The sequence below is a fragment of the Sparus aurata genome, chromosome 9 (genome assembly GCF_900880675.1).
Source record: "Sparus aurata chromosome 9, fSpaAur1.1, whole genome shotgun sequence".
Taxonomy (NCBI): Eukaryota; Metazoa; Chordata; class Actinopteri; order Spariformes; family Sparidae; genus Sparus; species Sparus aurata.
Window position 1 is genome coordinate 34,282,736 of NC_044195.1, and position 17,786 is coordinate 34,300,521.

The window sequence follows — 17,786 nt, forward strand, 5'->3', positions numbered from 1 at the left end:
CACTTTGTTACGTGTGTCCTTGTGTACCCTGACAGGCGCTTTATAAATTAAATGTATTATTATTATTATTATTATTATTATTATTAATGTTACACATGTTTACAATGTTCGGTAACTGTTTGATTATTTTGTCTTAGTAAGAAAGTCTGGTGCCTTTAGTCCCTTTCACATGGTGGAAGGTATACAGTTTATTATTAATTCAACAACGGTATCGGATCGGTATCGGGTATCGGCCGATACGCTCAGTCCAGGTATCGGTATCAGGATTGGATCGGAAAAAACTGGATCGGTGCATCTCTAATTGACGCTCTGGCTGGGCTGCACTGCTGGCTTCATAAATATAAAGTCGCTATGTTTCTTCAACAGCACTTTCCCAATTTTGTTACTGTGAAGGTAGCTATAAGCTTCTGTGCTTTTGTAATTTCGCAATTCTTCGCCGTCAACACCTTCAGAAAACACAAGATAATTTACTATGTAGCTAACGTTTGGAAATTGTTTCATGTCATCTACCCACTCCATCAGAGCTGACGGATGAGGTACGGTTACGGAACTGTCCTCGCAACTTTTTAAAACATCCGTACTATGGATCCACCCCCGATTTTTTTTTTTTTTTTCTTTTTGTTTTCTTTTTGTTAAAAGCCAGGTTTTAGAGTGAACATGAAAGCTATGCTAGCGTAAACACCGAGTTCAATCAGTTCAGTGGGATAAGCTTAAACGACTACCGCTATGAACCATGGGTAAAGTTGTGACGTCAGGAATAAGGTCAATAATGAGGCTGAATGGAAAGATTTGCACCCACACTCTGCAATTATCTACAAAACATACCTGTGACCAAGCTGTTTGATAGTAGGTGTTATTAGTTAATCAACAAAAGGTGCTTTAGAAGCAGTGACGTCTTTAAATTATGTATTAATCAAAGTAGCAGCTGTTACAGCCTGTCTGCACACCATCTCTCCACAGAGATCACGATATATAAAAGGACACCAGAGACATATTTTAAATGAAATATTCAAAGTTTATTTGTTTACAAGTTTAACAGAACAAACCAAAAGGGGCTGGAGATCCCGGCCCAAAAGAACACAATTTGTACTGTATGTATTTATTACTGTAGGATCAGTGTGTCACAGAGTAGGATACACATAAACAGACCCACAAACCAAGCATTAACATAGTCACCAAATGATGAACAGAAATGTGTAGAGGTCACTTTGATATCACTCGTCTGAAGTTCACAGTTATGAGATGGATTCAATGATAGTTTATAAAATTTAGAAAGTAAGAGTGTCTCCACACACATAATGTGAAGAAGACTAAGGGATTGGGACTAAACAGCTGCGCAGTCTTAATTAAACCACTCATCAGTGATGCCAGTTGGAAAAAATGGTTTCAGTTTGCTATGGAGCATAAAAATTGGACTCACAGGCCTGCACCAAGCACCCATCACACCTGCTGCCTCACATGAGGCTATAAAGTTGCAATTATATGATCAAAGTCTGGATTTACAGCAGGTCATGTCGAAGTATCCTTGAGCAAGATACTGAACCCCAAAGTTGCTCCTGATGTGCAGTTGGCACCTTGTGTGGCAGCCACTGCCATCAGTAAGGGTCCTGCAATGAGCTGGCAACTCATCCAGGGTGTACCCTGGCCTTCACCCATAAAACTGGATTTGGCCCCAGTAAGCATCACAACCCCTTAGCGGGAAAAATGCAGCAACATCCTGGGACCCTCACGGATAAGCGGAAAAGACAATGGGACGGAACTTGTTAGCAAGCTAAGACAAAGAAATGGTTATTAACACAAACACAGAACTACTTCCCTGATGTTCTACAGGAAATGGCTCATTAAAGCTGTTTGTATCCGTCCTGGATTGAGGTGATGTTTTCTAAAGACATGCCTCTGTCTCCACTCTCACTCCACCACACTCAGTTAATCAATCCACCCTTAGATTATCGGTGATGGTCATCATTATCTTCTATATGAAAAAGTTGTTTGGGAATCTTAAACCAGGGAGACAAGACAGCAAGTGGTTTGAGTTTCTTTTTAAGGCCTTGAACGTTAAGGAAGTTCACAGATGAACGGTTGTACACTTTTAAATAACGTGGGATCATCAGATTAAGCTCAGTGTTTTTCCCTTTCTGCCCTCTTGCACATGTAAATAGAGGATTAGTTCTGTGCTCACGAGGGTCATATATCGGACTTCAGTTCTCTCAGTTCACACAGGTGACTCTTTCCCTTCTCTCCATTTGAGTGGAAGCATTTTGTTTATTCTTAATTATTCTGTTTGTTCTCAATTTTGGTTCACACACAACATCTTCTGACCATTTTTGTACTTAGTTTTATATAATAAAGTGACACACAAGACAATACAGTCAATCAAATACATTTTCAAGCACCATCGTTTATCAGAAAAATCCCAACACTTTGAACACAAACCCCAACATTTAGACACACTGACGATACAAAAACACTCACTGGACACTCAATAAAAAATAAAATAAATAGGAGGCAACATAATAAATCGACAGACCACAGCCCTGTTCAAACTGCGCTTTCAAGGTGGGAATCATGTCCTGATAATAATAAGGGAGGACAGTTTGGCGTCAGTGTGGACCGCAGTGTGTTGATCTGATGGTGTTCAGTCTGATGGATAAACAATTCCTTCACTCATCAAATAACAGAGAAATGTTCCAAACTTCAACCCAAAAAGTAATGTAACAGGACCAAACAACAGTACTGAGGAAACTGGAAGTGTCTTTGGTAACATTAAAGAAAAAAGCTGTCATCCTGTCTGTCATCCTGTCTGTCATCCTGTCTGTCATCCTGTCTGTCCTACCAACTTTTAACTTGTATTGTAAAGAATCACAGTGACGGTCGGCCTGAAACTTTCCCCAGAAAACCTCCTCCCTCCCTGTGAGTGATAGAGGTAGACAGCGTTCTGTTTACTGATGGTGACGATGTAATTATGTAACTTAGTGCAAAAAACGTAACTTTGACACGTTCCAGGATGTTTGGTGGGTCTGGATCTCAACAACACATCAGAACAACATCCATATGATTATAAACAGTCAGCAGGCACATGTTCAGATTAACAGGTGACACTGAGAAACACACGGATGTCAACATCATGATGTGTACCGTCACACCACTTCTGGTTCTGCTTGGCCAACAGGCTGTTTAAATAAACTGGACACAGTTGAGCACCTTTCAGATGGAGCTGTTGGTTCAGTGTGAACAAACAAAGTTGAGCCTTCATTGTGGAGATAATGTGGATTCTGTGTATGAAAATAAACAGACCTTCGTTCAGTCCTGTGAGACGGGAGATTCTTCATGTGATTGATAAAAGTTGCCATACTTAAGAAAAGATCATCTTCTCCAGAACCACAGTCCAGCTGGCTGCTCTGTGTGACACCAGAGAAGAAACACACAGAACTATCCCAACATACTGTTGTTGGTCCGTTTGCTTTGTCCGGTTGTTTATTCAGCACCAGAGTTTGACTAACAGCTAATGGACCACAGTTTAATGGACCTGAGTTTGTCTGAACAAGTCTTCAAGGATCATTTTAGTCCATGTGCAGTAGTTCTTGAGTTGTTTCCCTCCCAGACTTAGTTCTGATCCAGGTTCTCATAAACACTCTGACTCAATCAGAGGCGCTGTCTTCATTTCCATTTTCTTTTTCCAGCAGTTTTTCTTTCTCTGGTGAAGCAGCAGCGTCCTCACAGGTGTCGCAGTCTGCAGTACCTTCACTCGTCTTTGTCTGACAGTGATACACAGCTCGATCCTCAGATAGTAGAACAGCGTCCTCAGATGGATCAGCTGCTGAGAGGTTAGAAAGAGAAAGAGAGACATTAACTATTATTATCATTATTATTATTATTATTATTGTTATTATGAGTTCTTAGCAGTTGGCATTTCCAAACTAGCTGCTGCTATCAGCTAAATGCAGCTCACCTTCCTCCTGAACTGGGTCTGGGGCAGGTTCTGCTGCGTCTGCATCTTCATGGCAGAGGCACAATTGATTAGAGATTAAAGTATCAGTTTCATTTAAATTAAATGAGACACAGACCGGCTGAATAATCATTGGTGTGTGCGTCTCTTAAGATGTACGTTTCTGTGTTTTTCCTGTTGTGTTACACTCTTGATGTTTGTGTTTATCCATGAGTCTATTTTGATGACTTTGCTGTAGTTTTTCTTTTGGTTTGTATAATGCGATGAACAATTAGCTGCTAATGAGTGACGTGGACCTAGCCGCTAACTAGCAATAGCCTCAGAGGTTATGTTGCTGTATTGCTAATCTCTGTTGTTTATACATTGCATACTGAATGCTAATCGATCATTCACAGTGTATGTCCATCTTATGTTGCATCGAGGCCTATAGAGTAATGCTCATTCAGGTTTAATTGATTAATGCTGACTTTAAGTTCATAACTAATCTGGAGCTGTATTTTAGTTGTCATCTTGTTAAAGATATAAATCTAGCTCGGTGTATTTTATGTTTAATTTGTACTTTTCTGATCAGTCTGTATTTATATTGCAGCAACCAAACACACTCATCCACAAACGCTGATAAACAGCTGGAAGTGTATTAAAGGACTCTGCCTCTTATTAATGCACTCTCCTGAACATTATAATAGTGTCCTGACCCGACACCCTGAAGCAATTGATGATCTCTATGTAGTCTGTCATACAATAGGTGACAAACCAGACTGACCGTGGTAGTCAGGTTGTGAGAGAAAGTTGCATTTTCCTGGTTCTGATTCTAAAAATTCTTTGATAATTATTAGTTATTAGAGTTGAAAAATCTCTGCTGGCATTTGTAATCATCAGCTTCATGGATTGCTTTGGTGAAACTGGCTCGCTGCTGTCAACTCAAGAAACTGCTCACCTTCAGCTTCAGGTCCATCTACGGGATCATGTTCGACTGGTGGTTGGTTGGCTGGAGCTTGATCTGGATCCTGATCCTGATCTTGATCTGGACCTGGAGCTTGATCTGGATCCTGATCTTGATCTGGACCTGGAGCTTGATCTTGATCTGGACCTGGAGCTTGATCTGGATCCTGATCTTGATCTGGACCTTGAGCTTGATCTTGATCTGGACCTGGAGCTTGATCTTGATCTTGATCTGGACCTGGAGCTTGATCTGGATCCTGATCTTGATCTGGACCTGGAGCTTGATCTGGATCTTGATCTTGATCTTGATCTGGACCTGGAGCTTGATCTGGATCCTGATCTTGATCTGGACCTGGAGCTTGATCTGGATCCTGATCTTGATCTGGACCTGGAGCTTGATCTGGATCCTGATCTTGATCTGGACCTGGAGCTTGATCTGGAGCTGGAGCTGTGTGATAAAGGTAGAACAAAATAAACCATCCTGGATTGCTCTGGTGAAACTAGCTCGCTACAACAAAAAACATCTGACTTTCTTCTTGAACTGGGTCTTGGGGATTCGGGTCGACTGGTTCTCGAGCTGCATCTGGATTTAAATCTGGAGCTGCGTGATAAGGGTAGAACAGACTTGTGATTGAATCTATGGAGTGTAGCTTAGCATTATTATTTGTTATTTTGATAATAATTCATTATTAGATTTAAATCATCTTCATGGACAGCTCTGGTGAAACTAGGCCACTGTTATCAATAATAAACCTTCTTCTTGAACTGCGTCTTGGAGATTAGGGACGTCTGGTTCTGGGTTCAGTGGCACTAGAACTGGTCCTGGAACTGGACCTGTGTGATGAGGGTAGAACTGATTATTGATCAGTATTGATTTAAGTTTGTCTAAATAAACCAAAACGACATGACTGAAATTAAATGAAATAAGTGTACTTCAGCAAAGTCAAACCACCAGAGTGATGACATTGTGCTGTAGCTGCTGTAGCTTGTGACTGACTTCAACACGATGTCAGGATGTTTTTAACGAAGCTTTATTTCTGGTTTTACTTTGACATTCTGGACTGACGGCACTGGGCGGGCGCTCTACATACAGACCAGAAATAAGAGGATGTGTTTGAAAATCGCTGACTGAAGTTCTCTTCATACCATGTACGACGTCAGATTGGGTATGAAGTGACCAGATGTTTTCTGCTGACTGAACAAACTCAACTCTACTTTACAGTTTCAGCCTCGTTGTGTTTATTCATATCAGGTCAGACGGTTTCTGTTTGGTGCTTGAGTTCATCCCGTCCCACGAGTTGATGAAACATAAAACAGCAGTTAGGATAGAAAATCAGCGAAGATCACTCACGTTGCTTTTTGTACCACAGATAGAACAGCACAGCACCAGCAATGACAAGGATGACGAGGACAAAAGGTGCAATTATTAGAAATCGATGCCTCCCGTTTTCATCTGTAAATCAGGAGAAACAACAGATTAACAAAGGATTAGACCTGCTGCACAGGAGCTTCTATGCCCACACTAGAGCCTACAGCAGCTAATGAGTGATTATATAGACAAACCACCCACTCTCTCCTCTTTCTCCTCTCTCCTGAGCCACTAACAAGACAGCCTCCAGATGATTGGTGCATCATGTAGCCAAATCAAATCCAGAACTACATAGTTTAACAAAATACTACTCACCCTGGGAAGGAGTAGAGAAGGTTGGCGTTGTGATCCACACACCATGAGGATCTGAAGAGACAGATATCAGTTTATGTTTTATGTATCATCAGTATTCAGTGATGCTTCTGGGACGCTGCTGAAACATGTCGTGGTTCACAAGAATTGTCTGAACGATTGCAATCAGCTCCAGGGACGTTATCCAGAAACACTTGCAGAGCTTCTGACAGCTTATAACCTTTCTAAGCCTTTCATAACTTTATGTTAACTTCCAGGAATAAAAACAGGTTAAACTAATTTGTCAAATGTCAAATCAATCAAGTAATAATTCATTTAAACCAGTTCCTCATAGTTTAACTGTGGTTAAATAAACATCCCTGAAGATGCTTCCAGACCACATGAATTGATCTGAATGATCTCTCACCAGCAGTGTTGATCTCCACCAACTCCATAGTTTTGTTAATGGTCTTGTTGGAGTGAGGGTTGTAGACGATGCAGGTTACAGACTTTAACCCTGTAACGTTGACAGAGCTTGTGAAGGAGAAGGTTTTCTCTGTTGGATCCTGCTGCAGGAACGTCTCAGCATCCTGCAGGTCCTGCTCTTCATCACTGGATCTGTTCAGACCCTTCCATGATACCTGAGCTGCAGGGTATCCTCCTCGTGCTGAGCAGGTTGCACTGTTGGTTGTGTGGTTAACCGTCAGGACCAGATGCTGGTAGGGAGCTGTGAGTGTGACAGAAAGAACAACTGAGACATTTACAGCACTTTGATACGAGGAGAGATTTATTGAGGTTTGGTGTGAAGAAGCTTCTGAATTTACCTGAAACCTGCAGCGTGAATATGCATTGCTTTTGAGACTGTTTGGTGACTTTTTTCTGCTCATCATATAAATTAACGTAGGTAAAGAATGTGTTCTTATCATCCTCAACAGAAATGTTGTCAAGTCTGATGGAAATATTTCCAGAACTAAACTCATGAGTGAAGACTTGGAACCTGCCCTTGTATTTGTTGTCTTTTATTTCTATTTCCTTCCCATTCTCCCATCGAAAAAAAAGATTGTCGCCCTCTTGCCAGTAAAACCAGTTGAGACTGAGTGGATATCCTGGGAGAGAACAGGGGAACAGGACGGATCCTCCAACAGTGGCTTTGAGAAGCTGCTCTGAGATCAGACCTGTAATGTGCGCTAGAAAAGAAAACATATTTGTCAGTGAAAGAGAAATAATAAATCCCGAAAAACCAACAATATGAAGAGAAAAGTAAAACAAAGCAACAAACTAACTTCACGAGGAGAAGATGCGTCCATGTACAGAAACTCTGAGCCTGACGTACAAACATTCAGATTCAGATCAACTGCCGACGTTGTTCACACCAACATGTGGAAGCTGAACAAAGCAGCCGAGATACAAGAACCAACATGAACAACTTCATCTCCTGACCATCCGAGGAAGTCAAGAGCCGCTTTATTGTTGATGGAAACGTCAAGACAACAACTGGAAACTCTCACAGACCACGTGTGAACAAAGAGCCTGCATCCAAATAGCCGCTCCTGTTGACGGCACCATCGCTCGATTACTTTTTCCTGGACTAGGTGATAATATTCACTGTATTTCTGTCTCCTATCATCATGCACCCGATGAGTTGATGTCAAATAAAAAACAAACAGGAGGAAATGCTAGTGAGTCTGTAACCTTGTTGTCTGTATGACAGATACAGAGGCAAGACAGCGTCTGTGTGGATGGAAAAACCAGCAGTGTGTCTGTCTGATGGTGTTCAGTCTGACAATCAAACTTGACCTTACCAGAGTACGTGGAGCCTCAAACACCACCAACACACAGCCCTCCTCCTCCTCCTCCCCCTCCTCCTCCTCCTCCTCCTCGCCAAAGGCTGACCACACTGGATAGTTTGCGACAGAGACGCCTGGACAACTCCTCATGAGACAAACTGTCAACAGTGAGAGCTAAATGTGCGGCTGCAGCTTTCAGATAGATGAAACGTTTGAACAGAGCAGATTTGTGCACTCCCATGTTGATAAGACCACTAAAACTTGAACAATATGACTTAAAGGTTCATTTAGAAGAGATAAGATCAACTATGGACAATCGATGAGATGAATCGGGATTAATTATGTTAAACGACTGACAGCGCTAGTTTTACAATCAGATAACCTGCAAACTGAGGCCTGAGGAGCCGGGCAGCACTTTCTCACAGTCAGTAAAAAAAAAAAACAGAAAAAGCTTCATTGTCTATCTGTATATAAATGCCTGTAGGAGCCATAATATTGTTTACATTGTAATTTATGTTACCAGGTGCCACTGTATAAATTGGTGCATATGTTATAAATAGGAACCAACGTTTTGCCCGGGCAGGTGTTTCCACCCGGACAGGTAAATAGTTTTTGACCGCTCATGTTGTGGCTGAAGCTGAGACACGTTGTAGCTGAATGCCACAATGCCTGTATTCATTAATGTTCTGACCGAGGCGCCTTACGTATTCATACAGCTGCAGTTTGCATACGACTACAGTATGACAGGAGGAAGTAGTTCCTGTCAGCTGAGTGTCTGCACACACCAACACTACCTCACTGATCTTAGATATCGATCTGTTACTATATCTTAGAAACAGAGATGTCTGGGATCATATGTATCAATATCTCTGTATTGATCCTCACCCGTCGCTCTTTGTGGAACTGAACAATGAGATGTTAGCTCACCTGGCTCTGTTCATGTTACACAAAATCTCCCTCTGCCACAACAACGGGTGTGTCTGGTGATTCTGACTGTACATTTTCTTAACAAACCAGCCACGTGGTTCACAGACTCATTTGTTTCTTCCTCTAAATAAACACTGTTGACATTATTGATCCTGCTGCTGGTGTGTGGATCACATTAAATTCACCACATTTACCTCAGTTATATTCTTATCTGAAGTCAATTGACAGTGTTTGAATAAGTTATTCTCCCCCAGGTAAAGTTCTTTTTCACTGCTGATAGATATAAAATGAACTTTGTACATTTCAGGTCACCGACTGCTTTTATTAGATATCATTATATCTTGCATAACACACTGAGCGACTTCATAATGAGAAGTGAATCTGTGGTCACATATAAAACTTGGATGCATGACAGTTTTTAACCACAAAAAAAGCAAAGCTCTTTCAAAGTTTCTTTCATTTGATCAGAAGAGGACGAGCAGCCTCCGAGGCCCAATATAGAGAAAAGAGATTAAATAATAAAAGCACTTAAAGAATGATGACACCCTGCTGCCCTGCAGAATCAAATCAAAGATCACACGTCCAGTTTACAGCCAAACAAATTATGACTCGTTTGATTGTCACGTTTCGTTTGTCATTCCAGAGGTGTATACGTTCCTGCATACTTCAAACTTGATGAACCAATTGTACCTGAATTGTTCAGTCAAAGAATTAATTATTAAAAAGAAACAGTTTCCTCACCAGACAGAAGGACGATCAGCAGGATGGTGGAGGACATGACTGGACTGAAAAACAAAGATAAAGAATGTGATACAGTAGCTGTGTTGTCATGATCAGAGTCACAGCAGGGTGAGCGGGTGTGACTGTGTTCTTTTAAAACATGTGAAATGCAAATATAGAAAAACATCATGAGGAAGTATTAGATAATATTACAAAAGTCTCGATCGTATCATCAGTGTTTCCTGTTTCCCTCCATCCCAATAAATGTGACTGTTTGTAAATTAAAGAGCACCTACCAGATCAAATGGTCTCACAGCTCAGCTGTTCCTCCACTGCACACCTTCACCTGTGACGCTGTGAACAGAAAGCAGGCAGCTCAAATATGCAAGTGTGCCGTCTGAAGGAGGAGCCACTCCTTGATCATCTGCAGCGACTGTAAACAGGCAGGACTGGACTTTGTGTTTACTGGATGTCAGTAACACAGTCTGTCAATTTAAACAGTTTACAATAAAGGAGACGACATTAGTTCCCCCATAAAAGTCACTCCAGTCCTCGTCTCCTCCTCCTGATGATATAAAGTCAGGTGAAGTCTCAGAGTCCAGAAACATTTCTGGAGCTTCACAGTAAAACAGAAAAAAAAAAGATGGCTAACACTTCCAAAAACTTGCATTACACCAGGAGAGCTGTCAGGAGCCATTCATGTTTTAAATCAAGTGTCAGCTGCGTCAGCTGTTTAGCAAAATGCTGCAACTCTGTTTTACTGTGAAGCTCCAGAAATGTTCTGTGGACTAAAAAACTTCACCTGACTTTATATTATTTGTCCGTGTCTCCTCGTCCCTCTGCGATCAAACACTTCAGCAAACAGCTGGAAAAGTCTGTGATCCACATCAGTTAACTGCGACTGAAATATGTCCTGTAATCCTGGTCTTGTCTCAACAAAGTTTGTTTTCGTGCTCTGGTATCTGTGCATTCGTCTTGCCAGGAGGAAAGTGTAGATCCTCCATCAGATGAAGTGTTCATCACCAACAGTCAGTGTGTTTACATGTCACTCAAGAAAACCGAATTACTGCGTTAGTCCGACTATGATCGGATCTTTAAGATGCATGTATACACCTTTGTCTGACTAAAATTGGACCGGATCAGATTTCTCATAGTCGAATTACACCACGTAGATTATTCGATTGATAGTCGCATTAACTCCTGCATGTATACGTTTCCAGCGGATCGGATCAATATGTTTTGGCGTGTAAAATAAATATGTCACACGCCATTGGCAGGCTGCTGAAATTTGCAGACTTTGCTATATAACTTTCCACATAAATGCCAAACAGTAAAACAGACACAGTTTACTGCTACAGCAGATCTACTGATTGCGTTTCAAATGTGTCTCTGGCTGTCCACCGTCATTCAACATTTGAAAATGTATCAAGTTGCGCAAGGCACGGGTCGGGTATTGGTAAACATCATGACCGGCCACCGCTGTCAACGTTTTTGTGCCCCTGATTCATGTCTTCATGTCACTCCGCGAGTCCATTCATTTGTCACGATGGAACTTCAGTGAAAGCAAAGCTCCACCAAAGAGCCTGCAATCATTGCAGAAGGTTATCTGATGTGTCAGTGTTTCTCCTATATGTATTCTACTGCAGGATTTTCAGCGCCGCCGTCGCAAAAAAACCCCCCCAAAACATGATTTTTGTCGGTGTAATATCACGGGCGAATGGCGAATTTAAGTAGCACACAGTGAAAGCACTACATCCTAAATTATCCTGAAATCGATTATTATTGTCATTACTGCTATTTGTATAATTTCTACAAGTCAGCGTTTAAGTTGAGTGACTGAAATCCTCGTCATCATATTCAAAGGATGCAACAGGCGACTCATCAAACTGTGATGAAGTTAGTTTCAGGTTGGATATTCGGTGGATCTTCACTCGGGTCCAGCTGAGACTTTACTGAGGTTCGCCCAGTGTGAGCAGCAGGAGGACGGTAAGCTCACCTCCAGAGCCACGCTGAATCACTGAGACGGATTTAGGGACCGTCATTAAATTACTTAGCAGAAATATATTAATACAAAATAATTGCAGTTTTTTCAATATCTTCCATGTCATGTGACCCAGTGACTCCAAACCAGCAGCAGATTGTTTTAGTAAACTTGAGAAATGAAACACAGCTATTTTTATCGTATTTTAGTGCTTCCTCTATTTTATATGAATATTAATATGCAGAAATTATGATTTTTTTCTCGATAGCTTCCATGTCATGTGACCCACTGGCCTCTGAAACAGATTCTGTTTCCATAAGATATATAATAATAAAGAAAATAATGGTAAAAAAGTTCTCTAATGCTCATATTTTCAAGCAGCAATGTCAAAAAAATTTATTTTTTCGAAAATCTCACCAGCAGTCACCATTTAAAGGGTTATTTTTCAGATTTTCTTCCAGACCCCCCTGGTGTTGCTCAGTTACCAACTCAGAGCACCGCTGCTACAAAAAAATCTAGGGGAAACATTGTGTTCAAAGAATTTGGACGCGTGGGGCGAACTATTTCTTTCTTAGCTGCAGCAGAAACAGGACAAAATAAATGTAAAGAGTGACAAACTGGAGCCGTATATTTTCCTGCTTTTTTGTACTTTGCCAATCACAACTATGAGTAGTAGAGGAAGAGGAAGAAGTAGTAATTTAGATAGTTCCCTAATAAAAAACAATCAGTGGGCAATTAACAGTTAACAATTATCTTATTATGCAGTTCAGTGTTTCCTTCAAGAAATCTGTTGGTTAAGGTCATAAATTGTGAACACTTCAGTGGCCGGTCAAAACATATTTTGGCCGGTAAAATTTCAAAGCCTACCTGCCATTGGCATGTAGGTCAAAAATCTAATTTTATACCCTGCTCCCAAACAAATATCAGTCAGCTGGTTTATCTGCAGACCAAATTGTGTGAAACCAGGCTGATGTTTGGTTTTCACCACACCATGCTCTCTCTGCCTTCTTAGAGGATTTGTCACTGTGCAGTATATGACTCTGTGAGAATCATATATTGGACTTCAACTCAGATCACACAGGTGACACTTTTCCTTCTCTCCATTTGAGTGGAAGCATTTGGTTTATTCTTAATTATTCTGTTTTTACGCTCAATTCTGGTTCACGCACAACTTCTTCTGACCATTTCTGTACTTAGTTTTATAGTGAAATACAAGACAACACAGTAAATCAAATACTTTTTCAAGTACCATTGTTTAATTTTCAGAAAAATCCCAACACTTCAACACAAACCCCAACATTCAGACACACACACGATACAGAAACACTCACTGGACACTCAAAGCTAAAAAAAAATAAATAGACAACATAATAAATCGACAGACCACAGACCCGTTCACACAGCACTTTCCAGGTGGGAATCATGTCCTGATAATAATAAGGGAGGACAGTTTGGCGTCAGTGTGGACCGCAGTGTGTCAGTCTGATGGTGTTCAGTCTGACGGATAAATAATTCCTTCACTCATCAAACATAGAAGAAATGTTCCAAACCTCAACCCACAAAGCAACGTAACAGGACCAAACAACAGTACTGAGGTAACTGGAAGTGTCTTTGGAAACATTGAAGAAAAGAGTTGTCATCCTGTCTGTCATCCTGTCTGTCCTACCGACTTTTAACTTGTATTGAAAAGAATCACAGCGACGGTCGGCCCAAAACTTTTCCCCAGAAAACATCCTCCCTCCCTGTGAGTGATAGAGGTAGACAGCGTCTGTTACTGATGGTGACGATGTAATTATGTAACTTAGTGCAAAAAACGTAACTTTGACACCTTCCAGGATGTTTGGTGGGTCTGGACCTCAATAACAACACATCAGAACAGCATCCATATGATTATAAACAGTCAGCAGGTACATGTTCAGATTAACAGGTGACACTGAGAAACACACGGATGTCAACGTCATGATGTGTGCCGTCACACCACTTTTGGTTCCGTTTGGCCGACAGGCTGTTTATATAAACTGGACCCAGTTTAGTGCCTTTCAGATGGAGCTGCTTGGTTCAGTGTGAACTAAGTAAGGGATAATGCCCTTCGAGGTGTTCATAAACAGGAGTAAATGGACGATGCGGAGGCCTAAGAACGGTTGCCTCCGCGAAGTCCATTAACTCCTGTTTATGGACACCTCGAAGGGCATTATCCCGCTTATACCATGGTCACTTGACAAAGAAAAGAAATTCGGACCATTAATTTACATTTTCATGTGTTTTACAATCAAAATATAGTTTTTCACAAGCCATAACTGTTTCCCAGGTAACGCCTGAGGGTTTGACTAATACCTGGAACAGTCATTACTCTCCTCTAAGATTCTTATGCAACGGAGACGTTGTTCACTCCTCCAGTAAATAGGACGGACCATAGATACGACTCGGCAACGGGAGATATTCTCGTCCGCTCAGCGATGAGCCAGAAAGCTAACACTATGCTAGCAAGATTCAAAGTCAGTATCATTGCGTACGGTTGACAAACAGTAAATATAATTTGACAGTATGCTAGCTAACACGATTAGCTAGCTAACCAGTCATGTCATTGGCCCCAAATCAACAGCAAGATTTTACGAACAAATGATCAGCCGTGTGTAACGTTACTGTGGCCGCAGCCTGAAGCAGAGAGCTGAACAGAGAACGGGATGTGAGATTATTCGCGTATCAGTAAGTTTAGAGGGGAAGTGAACTTTCTGCAGCTTGTGTGTTACAGTCGCCATCCTGTGGTGTTCAGAGGATAAGACACTGAAGGACTGACGGACTGAACTCAGTGCTGGAAATAACATATTCAGATTTGATACGCCAGCTAGTGCATTGATTTACAGCGGTGAACAGTCAATTTGACTGGAACTACTTAGTAGGTGTCCATATATCAGGGGTTAATGGACACCCTGCAGCCAATCAGAATTGAGTATTCCCCCAGACCATGGTATAATAGATGTGAGCCTTCATTGTGGCGATAATGTCGAGTCTGTGTGGAAATAAACGGACCTTTGTTCAGTCCTGTGAGACGGGAGATTCTTCATGTGGTTGATAAAAGTTGCCATATTTAAGAAAAGATCATCTTCTCCAGAACCACAGTCCAGCTGGCAGCTCTGTGTGACACCAGAGAAGAAACACTCAGAAATATCATGACATACTGTTGTTGGTCCGTTTGCTTTGTCGGGTTGTTTATTCAGCACCAGAGTTTGACTAACAGCTAATGGACCACAGTTTAATGGACCTGAGTTTGTCTGATCAAGTCTTCAAGGATCATTTTAGTCTATGTGCAGTAGTTCTTCAGGTTGTTGCCTCCCTGACTCAGTTCTGATCCAGGTTCTCATAAACACTTCTGACTCAATCTGAGGCGCTGTCTTCATTTCACTTCAACAGATTTTCTTTCTCTGGAGAAGCAGCAGCGTCCTCGTTTGACTTTGTGCGATGGCGAATACCAACTGGAGTCCCAGTCAGTGAAGCAGTTTCACCAGGTGCATCAGCTGCTGAGAGGTTAGAAAGAGAAAGAGAGACATGAACTGATATTATTATTGTTGTTTTTATGAGTTATTATCTTTGAATGATCTCAGTTGGCATTTCCAAACTAGCTTGCTGTTATCAACTAAATGCAGCTCACCCTCCTCCAGAACTGGGTCTTGGGCAGGTTCTGCTGCGTCTGCATCTTCATGGCAGAGGCACAATTGATGAGAGATTATTGATTTCATTTGAATTAGGCTGTAGGAATGTTGCCAGTGGTTAATGTTGATCTATGGAGGAATGAACTAAATCTCTATGTACTGTGGCGTCTTCTAACTGCAACACTGTCCATCTATCTTTGTAATCACTTCCTGTTCATCTGTAATTGGTTATCAGACCTTTGGAGGCGTGGCCTGGTGAACATGAATGAGTGTGTAAACAAATCAAAGAGTCTACGTCCAGGGGTGCAGATCACGACATGATGTTTCTGCAGTTCTGCTGCTTTAACCAGATGAAATGTAACACATGAGCGTGACGTACGACAGCATGGTAACAACATTTTTCTAGAATAATCTCTGCTGGCATTTTTAATAATCAGCTTCATGGGTTGCTCTGCTGAAACTAGGTCGCTGCCATCAACACAAGAAACTGCTCACCTTGAGCTTGGGAATGGACTGGTAGTGGGTTGGCTGGATCTGGTTCTTGAGCTGGTGCTGGAGCTGGAGCTTGAGCTGGTGCTGGAGCTGGAGCTTGAGCTGGTGCTGGAGCTGGAGCTGGAGCTGGAGCTGGAGCTGGAGCTGGAGCTTGATCTGCACGATAAAGGTAGAACAAAATTAAACCATCACAGATTGCTCTGGTGAAACTAGCTCACTACTATGAATAAAAAAAAGCAGCTGACTCTTCTTGAACTGGGTCTTGGGTCGACTGGTTCTCGAGCTGCTTCTGGATTTAAATCTGGAGTTGCGTGATAAGGGCAGAACTGATTTGTGATTGAATCTGTAGAGTGTATTCCAATGAAACCAAACCATCAATGTTCTTATTATTATTCTTAGCATTTTCAGTTGTTAGTATAATAATAATTCATTATTAGATTTAAATCATCTTCATGGCAGTGGTCTATTCTCAATAATAAACCTTCTTGAACTGCGTCTTGGGGATTAAGGACATCTGGTTGTGGGTTCAGTGGCTCTAGAACTGGATCTGTGATCAGGGTAGAACTGACTGTTGATTAGAATTTGTCTAAATAATACAAATGACATGACTTAAAAGAAATATAAGTCTATTTAAGCAAAGCTGTGTCGGGGGCCGGTTTGTCCTTTCTGGACTTATTTTCCCAATAATGGACGCCATTCTCTACGTTATCCCGCTTATTACACGGCTACTTGCCAACACGAAAAATAACTTCTTATAGTGTGTCTTTTTATAATGTATTTGTTACCATTCATAGTGTTTTTCAGCAGAGAAATATAGTTCGCCATACCGAAGACAAAAACGTTGAACAGAACATTCTTTAGAACACAGCTGGTCAATCGTCTGCTGAAACTCAAGTCCTCTAACCGTCTTTTAAACCTGACATGGGTCACATCGTGCTCTTTTTGGTGTTCAGTTCGTGTCGGTCCTCTTTTATTTTATCAACGTCTCTGTCATCCAAAACTTTGTGCCGTTTCCCTTCTCCCTCTTCGCTGCTTTCCTCTCTTTTTCTTTTCTTGACCGGTGACGACAACTCAGCCTTTTGACAAGAGTTGAAATCACCATATTTCCAAAAATATTAAAGTTAATGTGAAACTCATCCACACTAGTGGCCTAGGAGGACGTTGTTTGCGATATGAAGTAGATTACAGATCAGCTGATGTCGCTTAGCGACCGAAGGCGCTGGGGTGAAAAGTGACCGGACTACTTGTGGAGCAAAGATTTTAGAGTGCGGAGTGATACGAAATACGTTAATCAGAGGCAAGAAGGCCACTTTCCTTGACAACGGTCAAATATGCTTAGCAACGGTCAATTACACGAAAATTATTGTCCACCGAACGTTGAGAAGGTTCATTCAAGTGAATGGAGATTTCTACAGCATTAAGACAAGACGTGTAATATTGTGCTGTAGCTGCTGTAGCTTGTGACTGACTTCAACATGATGTCAGGATGTTTTTAACGAAGCTTTATTTCTGGTTTTACTTTGACATTCTGGACTGACGGCACCGGGCGGGCGCTCTACATACAGACCAGAAATAAGAGGATGTGTTTGAAAATCGCTGACTGAAGTTCTCTTCATACCATGTACGACGTCAGATTGGGTATGAAGTGACCAGATGTTTTCTGCTGACTGAACAAACTCAA

At 41.4% G+C, this 17,786-nt stretch overlaps 3 protein-coding genes and 1 long non-coding RNA gene across 6 annotated transcripts in view; 1 reads left to right on the plus strand and 3 right to left on the minus strand.

Moving 5' to 3' along the window:
- LOC115588026 (uncharacterized protein C21orf62 homolog) overlaps positions 1 to 17,786 on the plus strand; it is an 84,676-nt gene that overhangs the window by 34,806 nt on the left and 32,084 nt on the right. The gene's annotated exons all lie outside the window — the stretch shown is intronic.
- LOC115588020 (butyrophilin-like protein 2) overlaps positions 1 to 17,786 on the minus strand; it is a 50,669-nt gene that overhangs the window by 25,477 nt on the left and 7,406 nt on the right. The window lies entirely within an intron of this gene.
- LOC115588021 (ICOS ligand-like) lies at positions 1,002 to 10,542 on the minus strand. Of its 2 annotated transcripts, XM_030428257.1 has the most exons (10): positions 10,279 to 10,542; positions 10,004 to 10,047; positions 7,373 to 7,735; positions 6,976 to 7,275; positions 6,573 to 6,623; positions 6,240 to 6,341; positions 5,642 to 5,722; positions 4,884 to 5,336; positions 3,950 to 3,994; positions 1,002 to 3,817 (listed from the first exon to the last, which is right to left on the minus strand). In XM_030428257.1, exons 2-10 carry the CDS (start codon positions 10,038 to 10,040, stop codon positions 3,639 to 3,641), a joined length of 1,611 nt encoding a protein of 536 aa, XP_030284117.1. In that variant the 5' UTR covers positions 10,041 to 10,047; positions 10,279 to 10,542; the 3' UTR covers positions 1,002 to 3,638. The 2 variants fall into 2 exon arrangements, with proteins under 2 accessions (XP_030284117.1, XP_030284118.1); XM_030428258.1 differs by lacking the exons at positions 1,002 to 3,817; positions 3,950 to 3,994 and having other exon boundaries at positions 5,246 to 5,489; positions 10,279 to 10,538.
- Positions 14,908 to 16,209, minus strand: LOC115588029 (uncharacterized). The gene is made up of 3 exons (XR_003985264.1): positions 16,109 to 16,209; positions 15,613 to 15,657; positions 14,908 to 15,481 (listed from the first exon to the last, which is right to left on the minus strand). It is a non-coding gene; the product is annotated as an uncharacterized LOC115588029 (long non-coding RNA).

Bases quoted from the DNA above. Each gene is read 5' to 3' on its own strand.
- LOC115588021 (XM_030428257.1), bottom strand. From the start codon at position 10,040: ATGTCCTCCACCATCCTGCTGATCGTCCTTCTGTCTG. The intron at 3,995-4,883 runs GTGAGCAGTTTC...TCTGCCATGAAG, and splicing joins AGATGGACCTGAAGCTGAAG to ATGCAGACGCAGCAGAACCT. The intron at 3,818-3,949 runs GTGAGCTGCATT...CTAACCTCTCAG, and splicing joins AGACCCAGTTCAGGAGGAAG to CAGCTGATCCATCTGAGGAC.